Below are 19,492 nucleotides of genomic sequence, written 5' to 3'. Positions count from 1 at the left end.
CCTTTGCTCCTTTTTCAAAGATCAGTTGACTATATTTACATTGGTCTATTTCTGGGCTCTCTAGTCTGCCCACTGATCTTTTTGTCTATTCTTTTGCAAATATCACACTGTCTTGATTACTATCTATAATAATAAAAACATAATATGCTAATTAGACCGGACGTCCTTCTGGATGTCCTTCTGGACGAAGCCGGGGCTGCGAGGGAAGCCCGGGTCCCGGGTGCCGGCCGGGGGAAGGAAGGCCTACTCTTGCATGAATTTCGTGCATCAGGCCTCTAGTAACTTTACTATAATAAGTCTTGGGATTGCATAGCATCAGTCCTCTGAATTTTTCTCCCCTGTAAACACTGTGTTTAGGTCTTTTGTCTCTCCATTTAAACTTTAGAATCAGTTTGTCGATGTCCAAAAATAACTTGCTGTGATTTTGTTTGGGATTGCATTCATTGATTGAGATAAGTAGAACTGACATCTTGACAATATTGAGTCTTTTATCCATAAACATGGTACTTCTCTTCATTTATTTAGTTCTTCTTTGATTTCTTTCATAAGCATTTTGTAGTTTTCCTCACATAGATTTTGTGGCTATTTTGTTAGATTCATACTTAACATATCATTTTTGCTACTATATATGTCATTTTGAAAAATTTTTAATCCCACTTGTTCATTGCTGGTATTTAGGAAATAAATTCTTTTGTATCCTGCAAAATTTAACTTTGTATCCTGCAATCTTGCTAAATTAGTTCCAGGAATTTTTTGTCCATTCAGATTTCCTACATGGATGATCATGTCATCTCCAATCAAAGACAATTTTACTTATCCCTTTCCTATCTGTTCAACACTTATTTATTTTTCTTATTGCATTAGTTGGGACTTTCATATGATGATGAAAAGCAGTGTGAGAGGGGACATTCTTGCCTTGTTCCTGATGTTAGTGAGAAAGCTTCAAGTTTCTCATTAATAAATCTGATGTTAGCTGTAAGTTTTTTTGTAGATGTTTTTATCAAGTTAAGGATCTTCTCTATTTTTAGTTTGCTGAGGGTTTTAAATCATGAATGGGTGTGGGATTTTGGCAAATGCTTTTTCTGCATCTATTGATATGATCATATTATTTTATTTCTTTTTAGTCTATTGATGTAATGAAATTACATTAACTGATTTCATATGCTGAACTAGCCTTGAATACCTAGGATAAATCCAAATTGATTGTGGTGTATTTTTCTTTTTATACATTGTTGGATTTGATTTGCTAATACTTGTTTAAGATGTTTATATTTGTATTCATGAGAGATATTGGTCTGTAGTTTTTTCTTTTAGTGTCTATTTGATTTTGTTATTATGGTGATGTTGGCCTCATAGAATAAGTTAGGAAGTATGCCCTCTGCTTCTGTATTTGGGAAGAGATAGTAGAGAATTTGTATCATTTCTATCCTAAATGTTTGATAGAAATCATCAGTGAGCCCTCCTGTGCCTCCTGGTTCTTTATTAAATATTGAATCAATTTTGTTAATAGATATAGGCCTATTCAGATTGACTGTTTCTTCTTGTGTGAATTCTGACAGATTGTGTCTTTCAAAGAATTGGTCCATTTCATGTAGACTATCAAATTTGTGGGCATAGAGTTATTTATAGTATCCTTTTATTATCCTTTTGATGCCCTTGAGATCTTTAGTTATGTCTCCTCTTTCATTTCTGATTGTTATTATTTATGATTTTAAGCAATATTGCTTATATCTAATTATTATTTTATTTTTTAAAATATATTTTATTGATTTTTTACAGAGAAGAAGGGAGAGGGATAGAGAGTTAGAAACATTGATGAGAGAGATTGATCAGCTGCCTCCTGCACTCCCCCCAGTGGGGATGTGCCCGCAACCAAGGTACATGCCCTTGACTGGAATCAAACCTGGGACCCCTCAGTCCGCAGGCCGACGCTCTATCCACTGAGCCAAACCGGTTCGGCTAATTATTATTTTATTTTAATTATTAGTAATTTTTGTGTCCTCTTCTTTTTTTCTTAGTTAGCCTGGCCAGAGGCTAATTTATTTTATTGATCTTTTCAAAGAACCAGCTTTTTGTTTTATTGATTTTCTCTTCTGATTTCTTGCTTTCAATTTCATTGCTTTATGCTCAAATTTGTATTTCTATTCTTCCGCTTACTTTGGATTTAATTGCTTTCCTTTTTCTAGATTCCTGAGAAGGAAGCTTAGGTGATTGATTTTAGGTCTTTCTTCATTTATAACATATGCATTCAAAGCTATAAATTTTCCTCAAAGCACTGCTTTTGCAGCATCCCACAGATCTCAGTAAGTTGTGTTTATAGAATCTGTAATGATTTCCCATCTTTCTTTTCTGTTATTGGTAGTTGCCTCACAAGCTGACCTCCTCTACTGCACTGACTTTCACCTCACCCATCAGCCTCCTACCAGCAGTGTTACATCTTGGATCTTGTCATCCCTTAGACCTGTTCCACCTCTGGAATCTTCCTGTTGGCCTCTCCTGACCAGAACTTATTTAACTTCTACCTCTCCCACATGCTACACCCACTGAACTTGCTCTTCTTCCTGTTAGGAGTTCCTGTTTCTTTACCCCTCCCAATTCTCCCAGTCCCTTGTCACCCTCCTTTAAAGGAAATTACATGACTCCCTTCCCACTCAGAATTAGACACTGTAAATTAAAGACTCTATAAGTTGATCATAATTACATTTAAATTATAATGAGTTAAACTTGACTGTGGAATCCAAGTAGTACTGCTTCTGTTTTTTTACAAGTCTCATAATTTTATGCTATACCATGAATGCTATAAATAAGTAAAAATGAACAGTATAAATGAAAGGACTATTGATTGCTAACACAATTACTCATTGAGGAGGATTTTCACTGCCAAGAACTCTGAATGGAAGTGGTTAAGTGCCTGTTGGTTGGTGAAGGAGTTTCAAGCTGAAGACCATATTGCCATGACAAACCACCAGAGAACTGTCAAAACTAATGGTAGTTTACAGAACATGGCAGGAATTCATGAAAGCAGGACAGGAGTGGATTCTATGAACAGGATCAAATGCCAAAGAAAATGATCTGATTAAAGAATATGCTAGAGGAGAGAACCAGGATGGCGACGTAAGGTATAGACCTGTGCGTGCTGCCTCCCACAACAACATTGAAACTACCAACTATAAGACAAACAGCTATCATTCAGAACCATGAGGAAACGGGCCCAGTGGAAGTTCTACAACTGGAAGGAAAGAAAGAAGCGCATTGAGACTGAGTAGGATATGCAGAGGCGCCAAGAACAGAGGTACCGAGTCGCGCGCCAGGCGGGCTGCAAATGGATGCGCGGTTTTTTTCAATCGGAAGGGATTACAAACTCTCAAATCCACTGAGCTTGTTTGGGGAGGGATTCTGAGGTCCCAGACCCTTATGGGGAGAGGCGGGACGGCCTTGCAGCGGGTCAGAAAGCGAGGGTGGCTCTCTCGAGGAGATGCTCGCAGGCACTCGGGGACGCAGAGTCACGGAGAGGCGAGGAGTCACAGAGACGCCATTGCTGCTTGCTCCACCCTGGTGACTCCCTGAGACCCCGCCCTACTCAATTTACATCCCCGCCCAAGCTGTGCCAGTGGCACAAAAGGAACCACTGGTGCTTTTACAGCATAACCCAACAAACTGCAGATTTCAACTCCTCGCACCCATAAGCGGGGGTTTTTCAATCGGAAGGGGTTACAAACTCTCGAATCCACTGAGCTTGTTTGGGGAGCCACTGAGCTTGTTTGGGGAGGGATTCTGAGGTCTTGCAGCGGGTCAGAAAGCAGGGGTGGCTCTCTCTCGGAGATGCTCGCTGGACGCGGAGTCACGGAGACGCCATTGCTGCTTGCTCTGCCCTGGTGATTCCTTGAGACCCCACCCTACTCAATTTACATCCCCGCCCAAGCTGTGCCAGTGGCACAAAAAGAACCACCTGCGCTTTTGCAGCCTAACCCAACAAACTGCAGATTTCAACTCCCCGCACCCATAAGGGACACACTCAAGAAGCAGACTCAGGTTCGGAGGAAGCCAGAGCCAGACCCGGCTGGGCCAGCGACATGGAACCGCTGTACCAGCAAACGCACAAGCAGGTCCACCAGATCCAGTCTCACATGGGACACCGGGAGATGGCAGACAAGCAGTCTGTGCACTTAGTAGAAAATGAAACCCAAGCAAGCATACCAGATATTCAGCCAGCTAGAAAGCCTGGAGATTTTGTCCAGCAAGAAGCCTCCCAACAAAAGACAGAATGCCAAACTTCCTGTTGACCAGTTAAAGTATGATGTCCAGCACCTGCAGATGGCTCTCAGAAACTTCCAGCAGGAGAGACAGCGAGAGGAGCTTCTGACTCGCACCTTCACCCCCAAAGTGGGATGCGGCACCCCCTGTGAGGCTGCAGTGCCCCCTTCGAGGCTGTGACAGTCCCAGTGAGGCTGAAACGGTCCCAGTGAGGCTGAGATGGTCCCAGTGAGGTTGAGACGGTCCCTGTGAGGCTGAGACGGTCCCAGTGAGGCTGAGACGGTCCCTGTGAGGCTGAGACGGTCCCAGTGAGGCTGAGACGGTCCCTGTGAGGCTGAGATGGTCCCTGTGAGGCTGAGACGGTCCCTGCGAGGCTGTGACAGCCCCTGGGAAGCCAGCGGAACCGCGCGAGCCATCCAGATGGCTTTGTCGACGGCCCGCGAACCAGCGCACAGCCCCAAGTACAACTATCACCCGAAGGGCGAGAGGAGCGAGAGCATCTGTAGTGTTGCTTTTTCCTCACTTTTGGTAACGAAATCCTCATTTTAAACATAAGAGGACACATTATTTTAAAAAGCCATTACGTGTCTCCGTACCCTTTCTGAGTAGAGCGTGAACCAGTTGTGAGAGACCTTTCCGAACACAGGGACACATTGCGGATGGAAATAGCTACATTTTCCATGTGTATGACCTTTGACCCGGCAACAAAAAGCATACACTTATGGATGAGGACAGTGGGGGGGTAAGGGCAGAGGGTGGGGTGGGAACTGGGTGGAGGGGAGCTATGGGGGGAAAAGGGGGAACAACTGTAATAATCTGAACAATAAAGATTTATTTAAAAAAATATGCTAGGGGAAATAAATTTTGAAGAAGTTGGCATCAAGGATGGACATGGGCTGTGCTGGCTACTCCATCTAAGGCAATGGTGCTCCAACTTTAATTCTTTAAGCTATAGAATTCTTTCTTCAAACTAAAACAAAAGCAGAACTATGATTAAAATAAAGTCAGGGATCTGGAGCCTTTTACCCAGTCCTACTGACTTTGGAGGTACTTCTTTAGAATGATCAATATGGGAGATAGTTTGAAAATCATTGGCCTAGGAAATTCACCCTCTCCTCACCCAACAACCATTGGTTGCTATCATAACTGGCCATCAAGTATGAGAATACTACTATTTATTAAAATATTTATACTGGACTACCTGAATATGTGTGGAGTTATAATACGCAATAAATAATAGAATCTGGGCACACCTTTCTATTTGTGACTTTTTTCTAGGAAACATTCTCAAATTCTTATCTTTCAAAGTTACTATGTGCCATTGCTTTTTTCCCCCCCTTAACTCCAGCACCCAGATACCTAAGGTTAGGAGCTTTAATGTTATCCTCTTTAGTATCTCTCTTAATTATTCATCTATTCCTTCAATAATTAATAACTAATTACTAATTATACTAAAGGCCCAATGCACGAAATTCATGCAAGGGGCTCGGCCCTCACAACCTCGGCTTCATCCGAAAGGTCATCCAGAGGGACGTCCAGAAGGATGTGCAGAAGGTCGTTCAGCTGTCCAGTCTAGTTATTATGCTTTTATTATTATAGATATACATATGTATGCAGATGGTAGGCAATTGGAAAACAAATTTGAATAAGGCATAATCTCTGCTCTCAAAAAACTTGGTGTCTAACAGAGATTAAAATCACTAGAAGTTTGCACAGAATGTTATGGGAGCTCAGAGAAAGGGCATCTTAATTTGCCTGATGATCATGAGCAGAGGTCAAGGGATACTTACCAGAGAAATGACAGTTGATGGAATTGTGAAGGTAAGATTAAGATAAAATAAAATTATTTGCAAGAGACATGGAGCAAAGACTAGATTGTGAAAAACTTTGGGCTTTTTCCTCTTGCATTTATATAACATTCTCAAACAGATAAAACTATAGGAATGGAGAACAGATGGATAATTGCTTGAGTTTAGGGCCAGGGCAACTGTAAGGGTGTAGCAAAAGGAAGTTTATTGGGGTGTTAGAACTCTTCTGTATCCTGCCTGTGGTGGTGGTCACACAAATGTAGTCCTGTGTTAAAATTCATAGCCCCCTTCCAAAGATTAAACTTACTGTCTGATCAAAAATTTATAACTGTTTTTGCAAAAATCATAACTAACTGGTTCAAGGTCAACCATTCGAAGCACTGGGGGAGGGGAGTAATGAAAGAATGTTCTTTTTCTTTTTTTTGCTACAGTGACTTGTCAGTTTTCTAAACTATTCATTATATCATTACTTTACAAAATATTGCCACATTTTAGTATTTACATTCCTTTTTAATTGCTCTCACAATAATGGATGTATTAGAAAGTTTGACTCCCATTTAAAAATAAAACTGGTAGCCTTCCGCTCCTCCGTCGGTCGGTTGTTCCTTCCTGCTTCTCTCGCACGCTTCGAAATATGGGGTAGAGCGTCCAGACCACCAGCTGCACCTGAAGATCCCGGAAGCCGTCCCCGCGATGGAAGAGGACCAAGAGCTGGAGAGGAAAGCAATAGAAGAACTGCTTAAAGAGGCAAAACGTGGGAAAACAAGAGCAGAAACAATGGGACCTATGGGTTGGATGAAGTGTCCTCTTGCTGGTACCAATAAAAGATTTCTCATTTACACAATTAAGAACACACTTCCCTCCCAGAAAGAGCAAGATCATGAACAAAAAGAGGGCGAAGAGGAACCTGCGAAGAGCCAGAACCAGAAAGAAGAAAGCCGAAAGAAGCACAGAGCCCACCCTTACAAGCCCAGCTTCCAAGCTCGAGGCACAGTCAGTCATTCTCCACCGAGGAAGCGGAGCAGCCAGGACAAATATGAAAAGCGGTCACGCAGGCGATGAGGCAGGGAGGGAGAGCCAGCAAGACTGTCCCCAGTCACAGTGCTGTTACATGTGGGAGACTGGGATGTGCAGAGGTTATTGAGGACATGCCCTGAGCTGACAGAGCAGACACCTAAAAGCATTTTTACAGTAGGTCCTTTGTCCTTGTGACAAGCAAAAATGACCTAGAAACTCTTCGAGGAAATTAGTACAAAGGAACTTGCTCTGAATATGTCTTGGCCAGTGTAAGCTACTTCCGCAGTGTAGTATACATACGTATTGTTTCTATTCTATTTCATTTAGAAATTGATTCCAAAATAAATGTAGAACATAAAGGTTTGCAGAGATTGTTAAAACTAGTTTCTGGGGTTTTTTTTGGATGTGCTGCAATTGTAGTCATTTCTCAAATTTTCTCAAAAAATGAAATACTTGTAAATCCTGTGTGTTACCTTTTGGAGTGACAAATCTAAAACTTAGAAATCATTTTTAAGAAAAGTTATAGCTTTCCAAGGGCTAGAAATTTACCAAGAAACTCTTTGGTAACTCTGCATTTGTTTTCCTTTAAGTGAACAATATAGGAAACTCTCAAATGGCTTTGAATTTAGTGCTCCATCAATGGGCAGTGGTTAAAGATTGGCTCTGTTGTCCCTTGTGCACTCTCACACTCATTCCTGAGATAAAACAGTTTTTCTATAGTTAGTTTCTTTTGAATATATAAGTTTTAAGGGTGCTTTAAAAAGAAATCTCTCAAAAGTTAAAATGGACATAATTATTTTAATGCTATGTCTTATTTAGCTAAAGACCTATAATAACCACTCTTAGTATAGGTGTTTCAGAAATCTTAATTTTAAATAAAAATGTGTTTACAATGCCAAAAAAAATAAAATAAAATAAAAATAAAACTGGTAAATTTTTATCTTTCTATACCTTATAACCTTTTGCAAAATAATATTCTAAAATGCAGGTTTTTAAAGAAATAACTATAAATACTTTATATTTTCTAGAATTGTTATAGAGTGAGTTATCAGTAACTTTCAAATGCAGTCTGTTAGCTGAATATTTTTAATAAACTATAGTACAGTTATAAAAAAATAATTTGATTTTTTCAATACCAATAAAACTTTTTAAACTGAAAATTTCAAAAAATAACATTTAAAATGAATATAAAAATATCTGCTGATTGTCATCTTTTGCAGTAGTTCTGTTCTATAAAGTCACTGTAAACACTGCATTATTGCTTCTGGGGGAAATAAAGCCTTAGATTCCTTTGAGTCTCTGGTTACATTTTCATTAACAAATCAGTACTTAGCCTGTTTTATGTGTGTTTCTTTTTAAAGACACCTTTAATATATATTGTTGTTTCATTGACATTGAACTCACAGCCAACAGCTCTATCGCTTGTGTCTGAAAGAAGCTCATCTAACACACAGATTTTTTCCACAGCACAGCCTCGTACTTCGGAACATCAGACAATACTCAGAACTAAGTGACAAAATTATCCCTTCATCCCACTCTTCCCCCCACCCAAACAAACAAACACAACAACACAAAAGTGTGGGAAATGTGGCACTAAATTGACTTTGAAAATGATGCCCTGGTCAGCCGTACATTGAAGGGTCTGGAGTTCCATTTATGACCCTGGGTTGCAGGTTCAATCCTGGCCCTGATTAAGGCACTCATGGGAGGCAACCAATCTCTCTCGCCCATTCTCCCTCTCTTCCATTCTCTCTAAAAGTCAATGAAAAAATATCCTCCCCTGAAGATTAACCAAAAAAAAAAAAGAAAGGAAGGAAGGAAGGAAGGACGGAAGGAAGGAAGGAAGGAAGGAAGAAAGGAAGGAAGGAAAGAAAAAAGGGGACACTTATTTACAGAGTTAAAACAAACAGACAGCACATCATCTTGTTTGACCTCAGCTGGGAATGTTGGGTAACTCAAAATTTTTGCCATTCTCCACATGACCACAAATGACCATGAAAACACTGCGTCAGCAAGTAGGCATATTTGCAAATTACAGAATCCACTAATAATGTGACTGGACTGTTCCTGGGACTAGATCTAACAGAAGATGTTCAAGACCTCTTCATAGACACTGTCAAACATCACTGAGAGAAGGAGGAGAAAAGTTCTAAATAAATAGAGGGACACACCATGTTTTTTATTGAAAGGGTCAATATTATAAAAATGTCAGTTCTTCCCAAAGTAACAAGATGCAATACCAACATGTTTTTATGGAAATTGAAAAGCTGATTCTAAAATTTATATGTTAATGCAAGGGGCTGAGAATAACCAAGATACTTGTGAATAAGAATAACCTGGGAGGATTAACTCTGCCAGTTGTGGTATTGGCACAAGGGTGGGTCAGTTCCCAACAGAACAGAAGATGGCCAGAAAGAAAGCAGTCACATATAAATGCTGGGTTTATGACCAAGACAGCATTTCGAACAAAGCAGTGAGAAGATGACTTTTTTCTATATATATAAATGGTAATCAATTAGCTATTTATGTGGAAAAATGAACTTTGACCCTTCACACCATAAGCAAAATCATTCCAATTTGACTGTAGTTTTAAATGTGAAAGGCAAAAGGACACCAAAAGTATTAGCTATAAAGAAAAAAATTAATAAATTATGTTATTTAATATTTCTTTAATTCTTAAATTAATTTAAGCAATTTACTTAATTTAAGATTTAAATTAAGACTTTGGTTCATCAAAAGATACCATTAAAAGAGTAAAAAAGCAAGCCACAGAGTGAGAGAAGATATTTGTCACACCAATAATGTACAAAGAACTCCTATCCAGAATATATATAAAATGAACGATAAATATGGTCAATAAACATTTGGAAAAGGGTCAATCTTATTAGAATTTAAAAAATACAAATTAAAACAAAATATTGTTTTTCATTTATCACATTAGCTTAGATAAAAAAGCTAATAATCAGGTTATGGAAAGGTATGAGGAAAAGAGCTAATAATGATCAGTTTAGAGGAAAGTCTGAGGAGGTAGGAAATTAGTGCTTTTACTTAGAAGAACAATTTAAAATATTCATCAAGTTGTAAACATTTATCCTTTGGAAATAGAAATTCTGGCAGAACTACAGAAAGATATATATATCTATGTGTGTGTGTGTTTGAATAGTTATTGAAACATTGTTTGCAATTGAAAAATAGAAACAAATTAAATGCTTATCAATTTGAAATAATTTACAGTATATCCATAGAATGACAAATTATGCACCTAAAAAAGAATGACTCATGTTCACATATAGCAGCATGGAAAATGACAATAAGCTAGTAAATTATAGTAAGTGCATAGTATATATCATGCAGTCCAGTGGTGTTTTAAAAAAGAAAGAAAATAATAGATTTGCATATGTCTAGAGAAAAGTTCTGGAGGATTACACACCAGTTTAGTATGGTTATCTTTTGGGGATTAAGATTATAGAGCAAATTTACTTTTCAATTAATTTGTGTGAAGGGTTGTTTTATTTTAATATAATGTACTTGTAGTATTTCCTCTACAGAAATATTTTTCAAAACTAAAATTTTAAACTAAATTGGCCAACCTTAAAATTTTAAATTTTCAATGAGAAAAAAGAGTCAAACTAGTAATATCAATCAGGTATTAAAACCATCACTTAGAAACAAATTGTAGCAGAATGCAGTCAGGAAAGTAGAAAAGTCACTGTTTTGGCACCTGAGTCACAGCTGCCCCCAAGCATCTGAAAATACAAATGCAACTGAAGCAGAAGCAAGGACAACAAGTAATGGGAAGCAAGAGGAAGTTTAAAAGGCCAACATAAGGAAGCCAGATCGATAATTCAAAAATATTCTCCCAACAAAAACCATCACAGCAAAGATTTTTTTAAAAATATACTAAAATTTAATCATTCATAAAAGCTGTAATTTAATCTGACAGTAAAACATAAGAAGCAATATTAGAGAGTTGGTTTAGTATATTATATATTTTAGCTTTGAAAGCCATAGAAATCAGTTATCAGGTTTTTTTCCTACAAAACACCCATTTTTCCAAAGCAGTATGCATAATTTTAATTAGGATATAACTGGCATTTCATCATTTTCATTTTTTAATGTTTTTTTAATTGATTTTTAGAGAACTAGAAAGGGAGAGGGGTAGAGAGATAGAAACACCGATTAGAGTGAAACGTCATCAATTGGCTGCCTCGTGCATGTCCCCCACCAGGGATTGAGCCTGCAACTGGGGCATGTACCCTGACCTGGAATTGATTGGTTCATGGGTCAATGCTGCTCAACCACTGAACCACACCTGCTGAGCTATTTCATGCTTTTTAAATATAAAATGAAGTCATTGAGTAAAAAAAGTTATCTGCTTTTTAAAAGTAATGAGTTTGAAGGGAAACTCCGTCATCTATATCATTACAGATATAAAGTATAATGGCTGGTTCAACATTTTAGTGCCTGACAGGAGGAATCATGATTGATAAGAGGATCAATATGAAATAATTTGATTAGAGTAGCAATATCTAACTTCTGAAATGCATCCATGCTCTTTTGCATAATCACATTAGAGTCAAGTCTGTTTATTTTCACATCTGTTATAACTTCTATTGCAAAGGAGAAATACTATTGTCTTATTTCCCAAGAGATATACACAGAGCAAATATTTTTTTCTCCAGGGAACTTGTGCAAACCAATATAAGATCTAAGTTCTTCACATAATTTATAAAACAAGAGAGGCCTTTTAAAATTTATTTTCTGAAGGCAAAGATTTTTAAAGGAGAAAAATGTTTCCCTCGGGAGCATTTCCAAGGAATCCCCAAGTATTTTATTGTCAGCTGTTGTTGTTGTTTTAATTGTAGAGGCAGACAGGCTCTGACAAGCCACGGAGATGAAAGCAGTGAGTATGGGTAAAGATGCTGCGATAAGAACACCCCAGACTTCGCCTTTGGAAGTATCACCATGACAGAGTCCAGGGCATTTCCCATTTAACTCAGGAAAGAACAGTTGTACGGCAGAGGCTCTGTACTGACCTGGCTAATCTGCTTTTAGGTTTGAGAACTAATCAGATTTGCATAAATGTGTCTGTTTCAGGAAAAGCAATGTAGTTTCTTATAATAGCAAGATATTGAAAGCATTCAGTTTGCCTAAAATTAGGGGAATGGCTAACCAAATTTTGTTATAGTCATAAAATCAAATACCATTCAGCCACTAAAAATTATACTTTAAAAATATTTCACAATATAAAAATATGCTCACCTTATAATGTTAAAAAACAAGAATAAAGAACTACAATGCAGGTTTAGGTCCTGATATGCACAAAAAAATGACTAGGAGGAAATATCACAGAATGCCAACATGGACCAACTGAAGGACAGCACACATCCCAGGGCATGCTTCCTATAAAAAGAAGAAGATGACAAAGGGAAGCAACAAAAGAAACAAAACTCAAGATCTCACCATTGGGTGGTAGAGAGCCATCTACCTGCTAGCTGTGTTCCCTGGGTAAGCTGTTAACCTCAATTTCCTCATATGTAAAAAAGGGAATTAACCCTTTTGTTGTAAGGATTAAATGAGAGAGCATAAGTAAAGCAATTTATATTGCCTTACGAAAGAGGAGCTCAAAATGACACAATTAAAATAATAATAATGATATGATACTAGTAATTGACATTTATTAAATGCTGACTCAGGTTCAGACACTGCATTTGGAGTATTATTTTGTTTAATCTTCAAAACCACCTTATGGAGTTAGGAACTATTATTTCCACTTTACAGAACCTGAAGGCACAGAAGTTAATGCAACTAGACTGAGCTCAACAAAATGTGGAGGTAAAGCTGCAACTGCAGACTTCACATTACACCCTCAGCTCCATGGCTCCCGAAGACCTCCTGAGCAAGGACAGGCCACTGGGTGGGGTCTCAACTCTGCCACAAGGTTGGCAGGAACTTGCTCGACACTTAGCTTTATTGTCTAAAATACAAGGTGTCTAGTAAAGGCATTCAAGTGCCAAAGGCTGCAAGCCTCCCTATCCCTCTCCCTCCTTCTCTTTGTGCATGTGTGTCTCTGTGTCTGTGTCTCTGTCTCTGTAAGTGTGCACAGACATTCTGTGCCATCTACCCCTGACATTCTGTGTTAACATATGAAGATAATAAATTTGATCCCCAAGGACCTGTGGTTAAGATCAAAGGGGACTTAATCCTTTAATCACACTGAAGAATTTTTCTGTGTGTGTGTTGTTTTTTAATTATGGTAAGAAAACAACAACACATAAATCTTACCATCTTAATCATTTGAAAGTATATGGTACAGTAGTGTTAAGTATATTCACAATGTTGTGCAACCAGTCTCCAGAATTTTTTCATTTTGCAAAACTGAAACTCTATACTCAGTAAATACCAACTTATTCCTCCCCTCAGCGCAGCCCCTGGCAACCACATTGTACTTTCTGTTACTATGAATTTCACCATTTTGTAAAATTTAGTGGATTCAAGAAGATAGTGTTTGTCTTTTTGTGACTGGCTTATTTCACTTAGTATAATGTCCTCCAGATTTATCCATGTTGTATCATATGTCAGAAAATCCTTCCTTTTCAAGATCAAATAATATTCCATTGTATTTTGGTTTTCCCTTTATCTGTCAATACACACTTGAGTTGCTTTCACCTCTTTTTTTATTGTAAACATGGGTGTGCAAATATCTCTTAGAAATCCTGCTTGAAATTCTTTTGGATAAATACCCAAAAGTAGAATTGCTGTCAAATAGTTGTTCCTTTTTAAATTTTTTGAAGAACTGTTCTCCATAGTGGCTGCACCATTTTACATTCATGCCAACAGTGCACAAGGGTTTTCTGATTTTTTAAAAGGACAGAAATTCCCTGTTATAAAAAGTACAGTATTAACCTTCTTTCACAAGATAAATATAGTTTGATCTTCAGATTTACAAGTACCCCAAATAAGTCAATCTCCTTAAACAATATAGCAAGAGATAGTATACGAATGCATTAAAAGCTTTGCTCGTTCTAGAAATGACGAGCTGATATAACACTGGGAAGATATAAACATACTTATTTTGTTAATAAAGAAAAGAAAATATTAACATAAAGTAACTATTATTATGGTAAAATCTATCTTGATTGGCATATTGTAAAACAAAGATACACTATTATATTTCCCTTAAAAATAGGAAGATGAGCCCTAGCCAGTGTGGCTCAGTGGTTGAACATCGATCTATGAACCAGGAGTTTATAGTTGGATTCCTGGTCAGGGCACATGCCCGGGTTGTGGGGGGCATGCAGGAGGCAGCCAATCAATGATTCTCTCTCATCATTAATGTTTCTCTCTCTCTCTCCCTTTCTCTATGAAATCAATAAAAAAATTATATATTTTTTAAAAGTAAGATGACAAGAATAATCACTTTTTCTTTTCTATTTGAAAGACACATGGTTCGGCTGCCTCTCGTTCTTGCCTTGACAGGGGATCAAACACAAAATCCAGGTATATGTCCTGACCGAGAACCCAACCTGCACTGGACAGTGCTCCAACCAACTGAGCCACACCTGCCACGGCTAACCTTTTCTATTTTTAATAGAAATAAAAATCATCACCTTTCCTGTTAATCACCTTTTCTATATTTCAGAATTTTAGAATTGCTGTGTGATTTAAATTTTTTAAAAATATATAGTTCTGGATATGAGGGCAATCTGTCACCCATTGATGGCCAGGGGGGATTCGGCTACTCTGGTGTCACCGTTCCCACCCACTCCACCTGCATCCCCTGAAGCTGCACTCCATGAAGAGACACTCTGGCCCCATAGATATAGGAGGACTGTTCTTGGTAAAGAGCATAGGAGTAGCTGCCTTCATGCTAGAGCCTCAACACTCGTTCTCAAGATCCATTTGTTGGAGAATGTAGGGCAGTTCCAACACTCCAGACATATCCACCTGAGGAGTTGCACTTGGCAGTCTGCCTTTAAAATTTTTTTTAAAGTACTATAGTTCTATTTTTTGTCTTATTATTTGGGCATATCATGACTTTTTGGACAGAGAATTCAAAGGTACTAACCAAAAATATCCTATATAATAAAAGTCTAGGTGGAATCGCACGACGTCGTCACAAGATGGCCACCACAAGATGGCCACCACAAGATGGTCACCACAAGATGGCCGGCAGGAAGGGCAGTAGTGGGCAATCAGGCTGGCAGAGGAGGGCAGTTGAGGGCCATAAGGCCGGTAGGGGAGGGCAATTGGGGGCAATCGGGCCAGCAAGGGAGCAGTTAGGTGTCAATCAGGCAGGCAGGTGAGTGGTTAGGAGCCAGCAGTCCCAGATTATGAAAGGGATGTCCGACTGCCAGTTTAGGCTCGATCCCTGTGGGTTGCCTAAACCAGCAGTCAGACATCCCCCAAGGGGTCCCAGATTGGAGAGGGTGCAGGCCAGGCTAAGGGACACACACACACACACACACACACACAAATTTCATGCACCGGGCCTCTAGTACTAGAAATAATAAACATATTCAGTGAAATGACAGCATAAGGTGAAACTATGAACACTCTTCCTAGAGGCCCTTCATTAGAAAATACAGTAAAATTCTCTTTGTGGGATGATTGAAAATAATTGCCCACCAAGCACCTGGGTATCCATTTACCTGGGGAGATAAGCAATAGACACTTTAGGGCTCAGTTAACTCAGTCCTTTAGTAAAAGAAACCCTGGCCCATGTGGTGTGGTGCACAGGTTGTGACCCTAATACGTCTTAAAAAGATTTCATGTGTCCCTGTACAATATGACTGTGAGCACACAGAAGGGCCTGGGAGGAAGGTCATGGCCAGCAGAGGTTACTTCAGGGAGAGAGGAGGGATTAGAGGTGGTGTGGCTGGGACTGTCACTTATAATTTATACATTTCTCTATTATTTGAACTTATACTAAACATGTTGTCTATGCAACTTTTTTAAACAATAAAGAGAAGAAAACTATGGCCCAGCCCAATAAATCAGTACAATAACACCTGATAGCCAGGTATGCAGTGGACAATTGGATGAACAGAAGAATGGGCTGGAGTGAGAGCTCACAGGTGGCTGTGCTCTTCTGGGGCCGTGGGAGTGTGCTCAGGCTCACCCAGCAGGAGGTACCCCAGCTCACAGGCCAGTCAGGGGCAGGCACCCAGGCGGAGGTGGTGCTCTGGTGGCGTCTTGGTCAGTAGGAGCCAGCCATGTGGAGGAGGGGACATGTTCCACCAAAAGGAACTGATATCGGGAGAGTGTTATCATGCAAACCATGAGAGAAATGCCTTTGAAAAGCAAAAAGCAACCCACATCAAATGCCAGAGGAAAGTAAAAATTAAGGGCAGCAAATATCCCACTGTATTTCATATCCAGGAAGAAATGGGTTGCCTTAGCAAGAGCAGTTTCCATAGAGTTGTGGGGTGGAAGTCAGACTGCAATGGGTCAGAAAGAAAATGAAAAGCAAGAAGAAGAAAACACACAAAATACTCTTTCAAGTAAAGCAAGACTGGGAGAAAGAGGCTGTGTACTAGTAGCCAAGAGCAAAAGCTATGGGCTTCTGAGAGTTCTAGTCAGAGGAGATAAAAACTAGAAGGAAGGGCCCTGGCTGGGTGGCTCAGCTGGTTGGAGTGTCACCCTATATACCAAAGGCTGTGGGTTCAATTCCCAGTCAGCGCACATACCTGGGTTGCAGGTTCAATCCCTGGTCAAGGTGCATATGGGAGGCAGCCAATTAATGGTTCTTTCTCATATCGATGTGTTTTTTTCCTCTCCCTCTCTCTCAAAAAAATTAATAAACATATCCTCAGGTGAGGATTTAAAACATTTATTTTCAACTTAGATCAATGACTCAAAATAACGTCATGTTTCTCAAACATACAGAGAAGCCAGGATGGTAGTTGGAGTGTTGGAGCTTCAAACTCACAACTTAAACTTCCCTGGGCAATTTTCAGCGTCCATCACACAAACACTGGCCCCTGTGCTGCTGCGAGTTTGGCAGCTGTGAACGTTACTGTGACTGGGGGGCTGTGTTCCTGACTCACCTACATCATTCTGAATCACAGACTCCAACTTTTTATTACCGTCTGGACACAGATGAGACAAACCAGAATGTGATCATGAATAAATCAGGGAAAATAGCTTTTAAGTCTGGTCAACAATGAACGAGGGTTTTCATTGCAAAGAGGTCACTAAATACCCTGGCTTTCTCAAACAGGGCTTGCTGGAGTCTGGCTGCATTGGGCATCATCTCCATTGTTGCAACTTGCCACCCAAGCAGACCACCTGAGAGAAGCTGGCAGAAGCAGCCAGAGCTGCTGTTTACAGTCTTTTCTGCATTAGCAGCTAATGACTTGAACACTGTTTACTCTCAGTGAAGGAAAGCATGGAACTGGCAGTGAGGAGATGCAGTTAGAGGCCCAGATTAATATAAATTCGCTGAAGGACAATTCTCCCTTGCTTCTAGATTGTCAAGGCCACCCTCACTTCTAAACTGTGGAACTTGGTGCTTGGTAGTCTAAATAATCTGGACAGCTCCCAGTAGAACTTTCTAGGAGGATGGAAATGCTCTGTATCTTTGCAGCCCAAGATGGTAGCCACCAGCTGTGTGTGGGAGTTGGGCACTTGCAATGTGGTTACTGTGACTAAGGAACTGGATTTTTTATTTGATTTGATTTTAATTAATTAAAATTGAAACTTCAATAGTCACATGTGGCAAGTGGCTATGGAATTAGAGCAGATCTAGAAAGTCAAAATAAGTTGACTGAGGAAAAATGACTATTTCCTGCAGCAGCTCATAAAAGCTGGTTTCCTCCTCAGGATGGATCAGAGCCATGGCTCAGGTGAGGGACAGAGGTTGGTGACTTCCTGCTTTCCACCTAAATGAGAGTCATGTCCCAAGCCAGTCACTGGAAATGTTACTGATTCAAAGCTTTTTGGAGTACTACAGTTAAGAAATTTGTGAAAGTATAAAACAGAAAAAGATCCATGTTAAATACTAAGATGGGCTGTATTTATCAAACACTAAACAGAATCATACACCCTCCTAAAGAAGCACATTGAAGTTTTTATTTATAAGCCATGAGAATGCTACAAATAGGCGAACCTGTAGATGTGTGTCTCACCAGGAAAATATATAATGTAATGATTAACAAGGCTGTAGCCCATACAGCAGCGTTTCTCAATCTGTGGGTCGAGACCCCTTTGGGGGTCAAACAACCCTTTCACGGGGGTCGCCTAAGACCATTGGAAAACACATATATAATTACATATTGTTTTTGTGATTAATCACTATGCTTTAATTATGTTCAATTTGTAACAATGAAATTGGGGGTCACCACAACTTAAGGAACTGTATTAAAGGGTCGCGGCATTAGGAAGGTTAAGAACCATTGCCATACAGAGTAAGCATTCATGTGTAAATAGATACATGGTAGCCACGGTTATTTTGTTGTTCCCCCTTCATAAAGTGAAGACTGATAACAGTGCAGAGAGGCTCATAGATAATCCCCATGTACTGATTGTACCCTGATATTCTTAGGTTTGACATATGGAGATGGGTAAACCAGCCTTGCTAAGACTTCTGATTATGCATTGCTGATGCTTTATACACACTCCGTATGCTCCAGAAGAGTCTGCATAGGATAGGGGATGACAGTTGTTCAGCAAACAGAGCATTTCACTTGAATGCAAAGAATTGCAGAGCTTAGGGAATAAATCCTACATAATAAAACCTAGTATGCTAAGTGTCCAGTCATCTGTTCCACCAATCAAAGCGTAATATGCTAATGATATGCTCAACCACTTGCAATGACGTGCACTGACCACCAGGGGGCAGACGCTCCAACCAGTAGGTTAGCTTGCTGCTGGGGTCGGGTAGATTAGAACTGAGCAAGATGGGCCAGACATACAGTGGAGCCCTCCTGTGGTCTCTCCCCAGCTGGCCAACCTTCCGGATCCCTGCCCGGGCCCAATCGTGTATCGGTGGGGTCCCTCAGCCTGGCCTGCACCCTCTCACAATCCGGGCTGAGGGAACCCCTCCCCAGAGTGCATGAATTTCATGCACCAGGCCTCTAGTTAATATATAAAGCATTAACATTGTCCTAAATTCCAAGGCCTTTTAAGATGTATCTCTCTTCACCTTACAAAAATAGAGTAAATACTATGTTCTCTGTTTTAAGGATAATATCAGAAGCCAAACTTTCTTCTACTAGAATATTAAATCTCAAGTGTGTTTTTTAAAGACCAAGTCAGAGCTTACCTTAAGGTTTTTCCTCCTGGAATTGTTGTGTAATGATAAAGTTTAGAAGAGGTAGTCTGATAATGAAAGTGGATTAAACATATCTTGGAATAGATTGTTGAACACCTGTATTTCATAGGAAAAGTCTCATCCCGACTCTGCAGTTTAA

The 19,492-nt window shown here is 39.5% G+C and overlaps 1 protein-coding gene across 1 annotated transcript; it reads left to right on the top strand.

The window, feature by feature from the left end:
- The first annotated feature begins 6,670 nt into the window (after nucleotides 1-6,670).
- LOC111825261 (protein POLR1D) lies at nucleotides 6,671-7,459 on the top strand. Its single transcript, XM_023751175.1, has one exon. It carries the CDS (start codon nucleotides 6,756-6,758, stop codon nucleotides 7,122-7,124), a length of 369 nt encoding a protein of 122 aa, XP_023606943.1. The 5' UTR covers nucleotides 6,671-6,755; the 3' UTR covers nucleotides 7,125-7,459.
- The last annotated feature ends 12,033 nt before the right edge of the window (nucleotides 7,460-19,492 follow it).

The sequence above is a fragment of the Myotis lucifugus genome, unplaced genomic scaffold, assembly GCF_000147115.1.
Source record: "Myotis lucifugus unplaced genomic scaffold, Myoluc2.0 scaffold_19, whole genome shotgun sequence".
NCBI lineage: Eukaryota > Metazoa > Chordata > Mammalia > Chiroptera > Vespertilionidae > Myotis > Myotis lucifugus.
The sequence above is the reverse complement of the archived record's forward strand: the minus strand, read 5'-3'. Positions and strand labels throughout refer to the sequence as shown.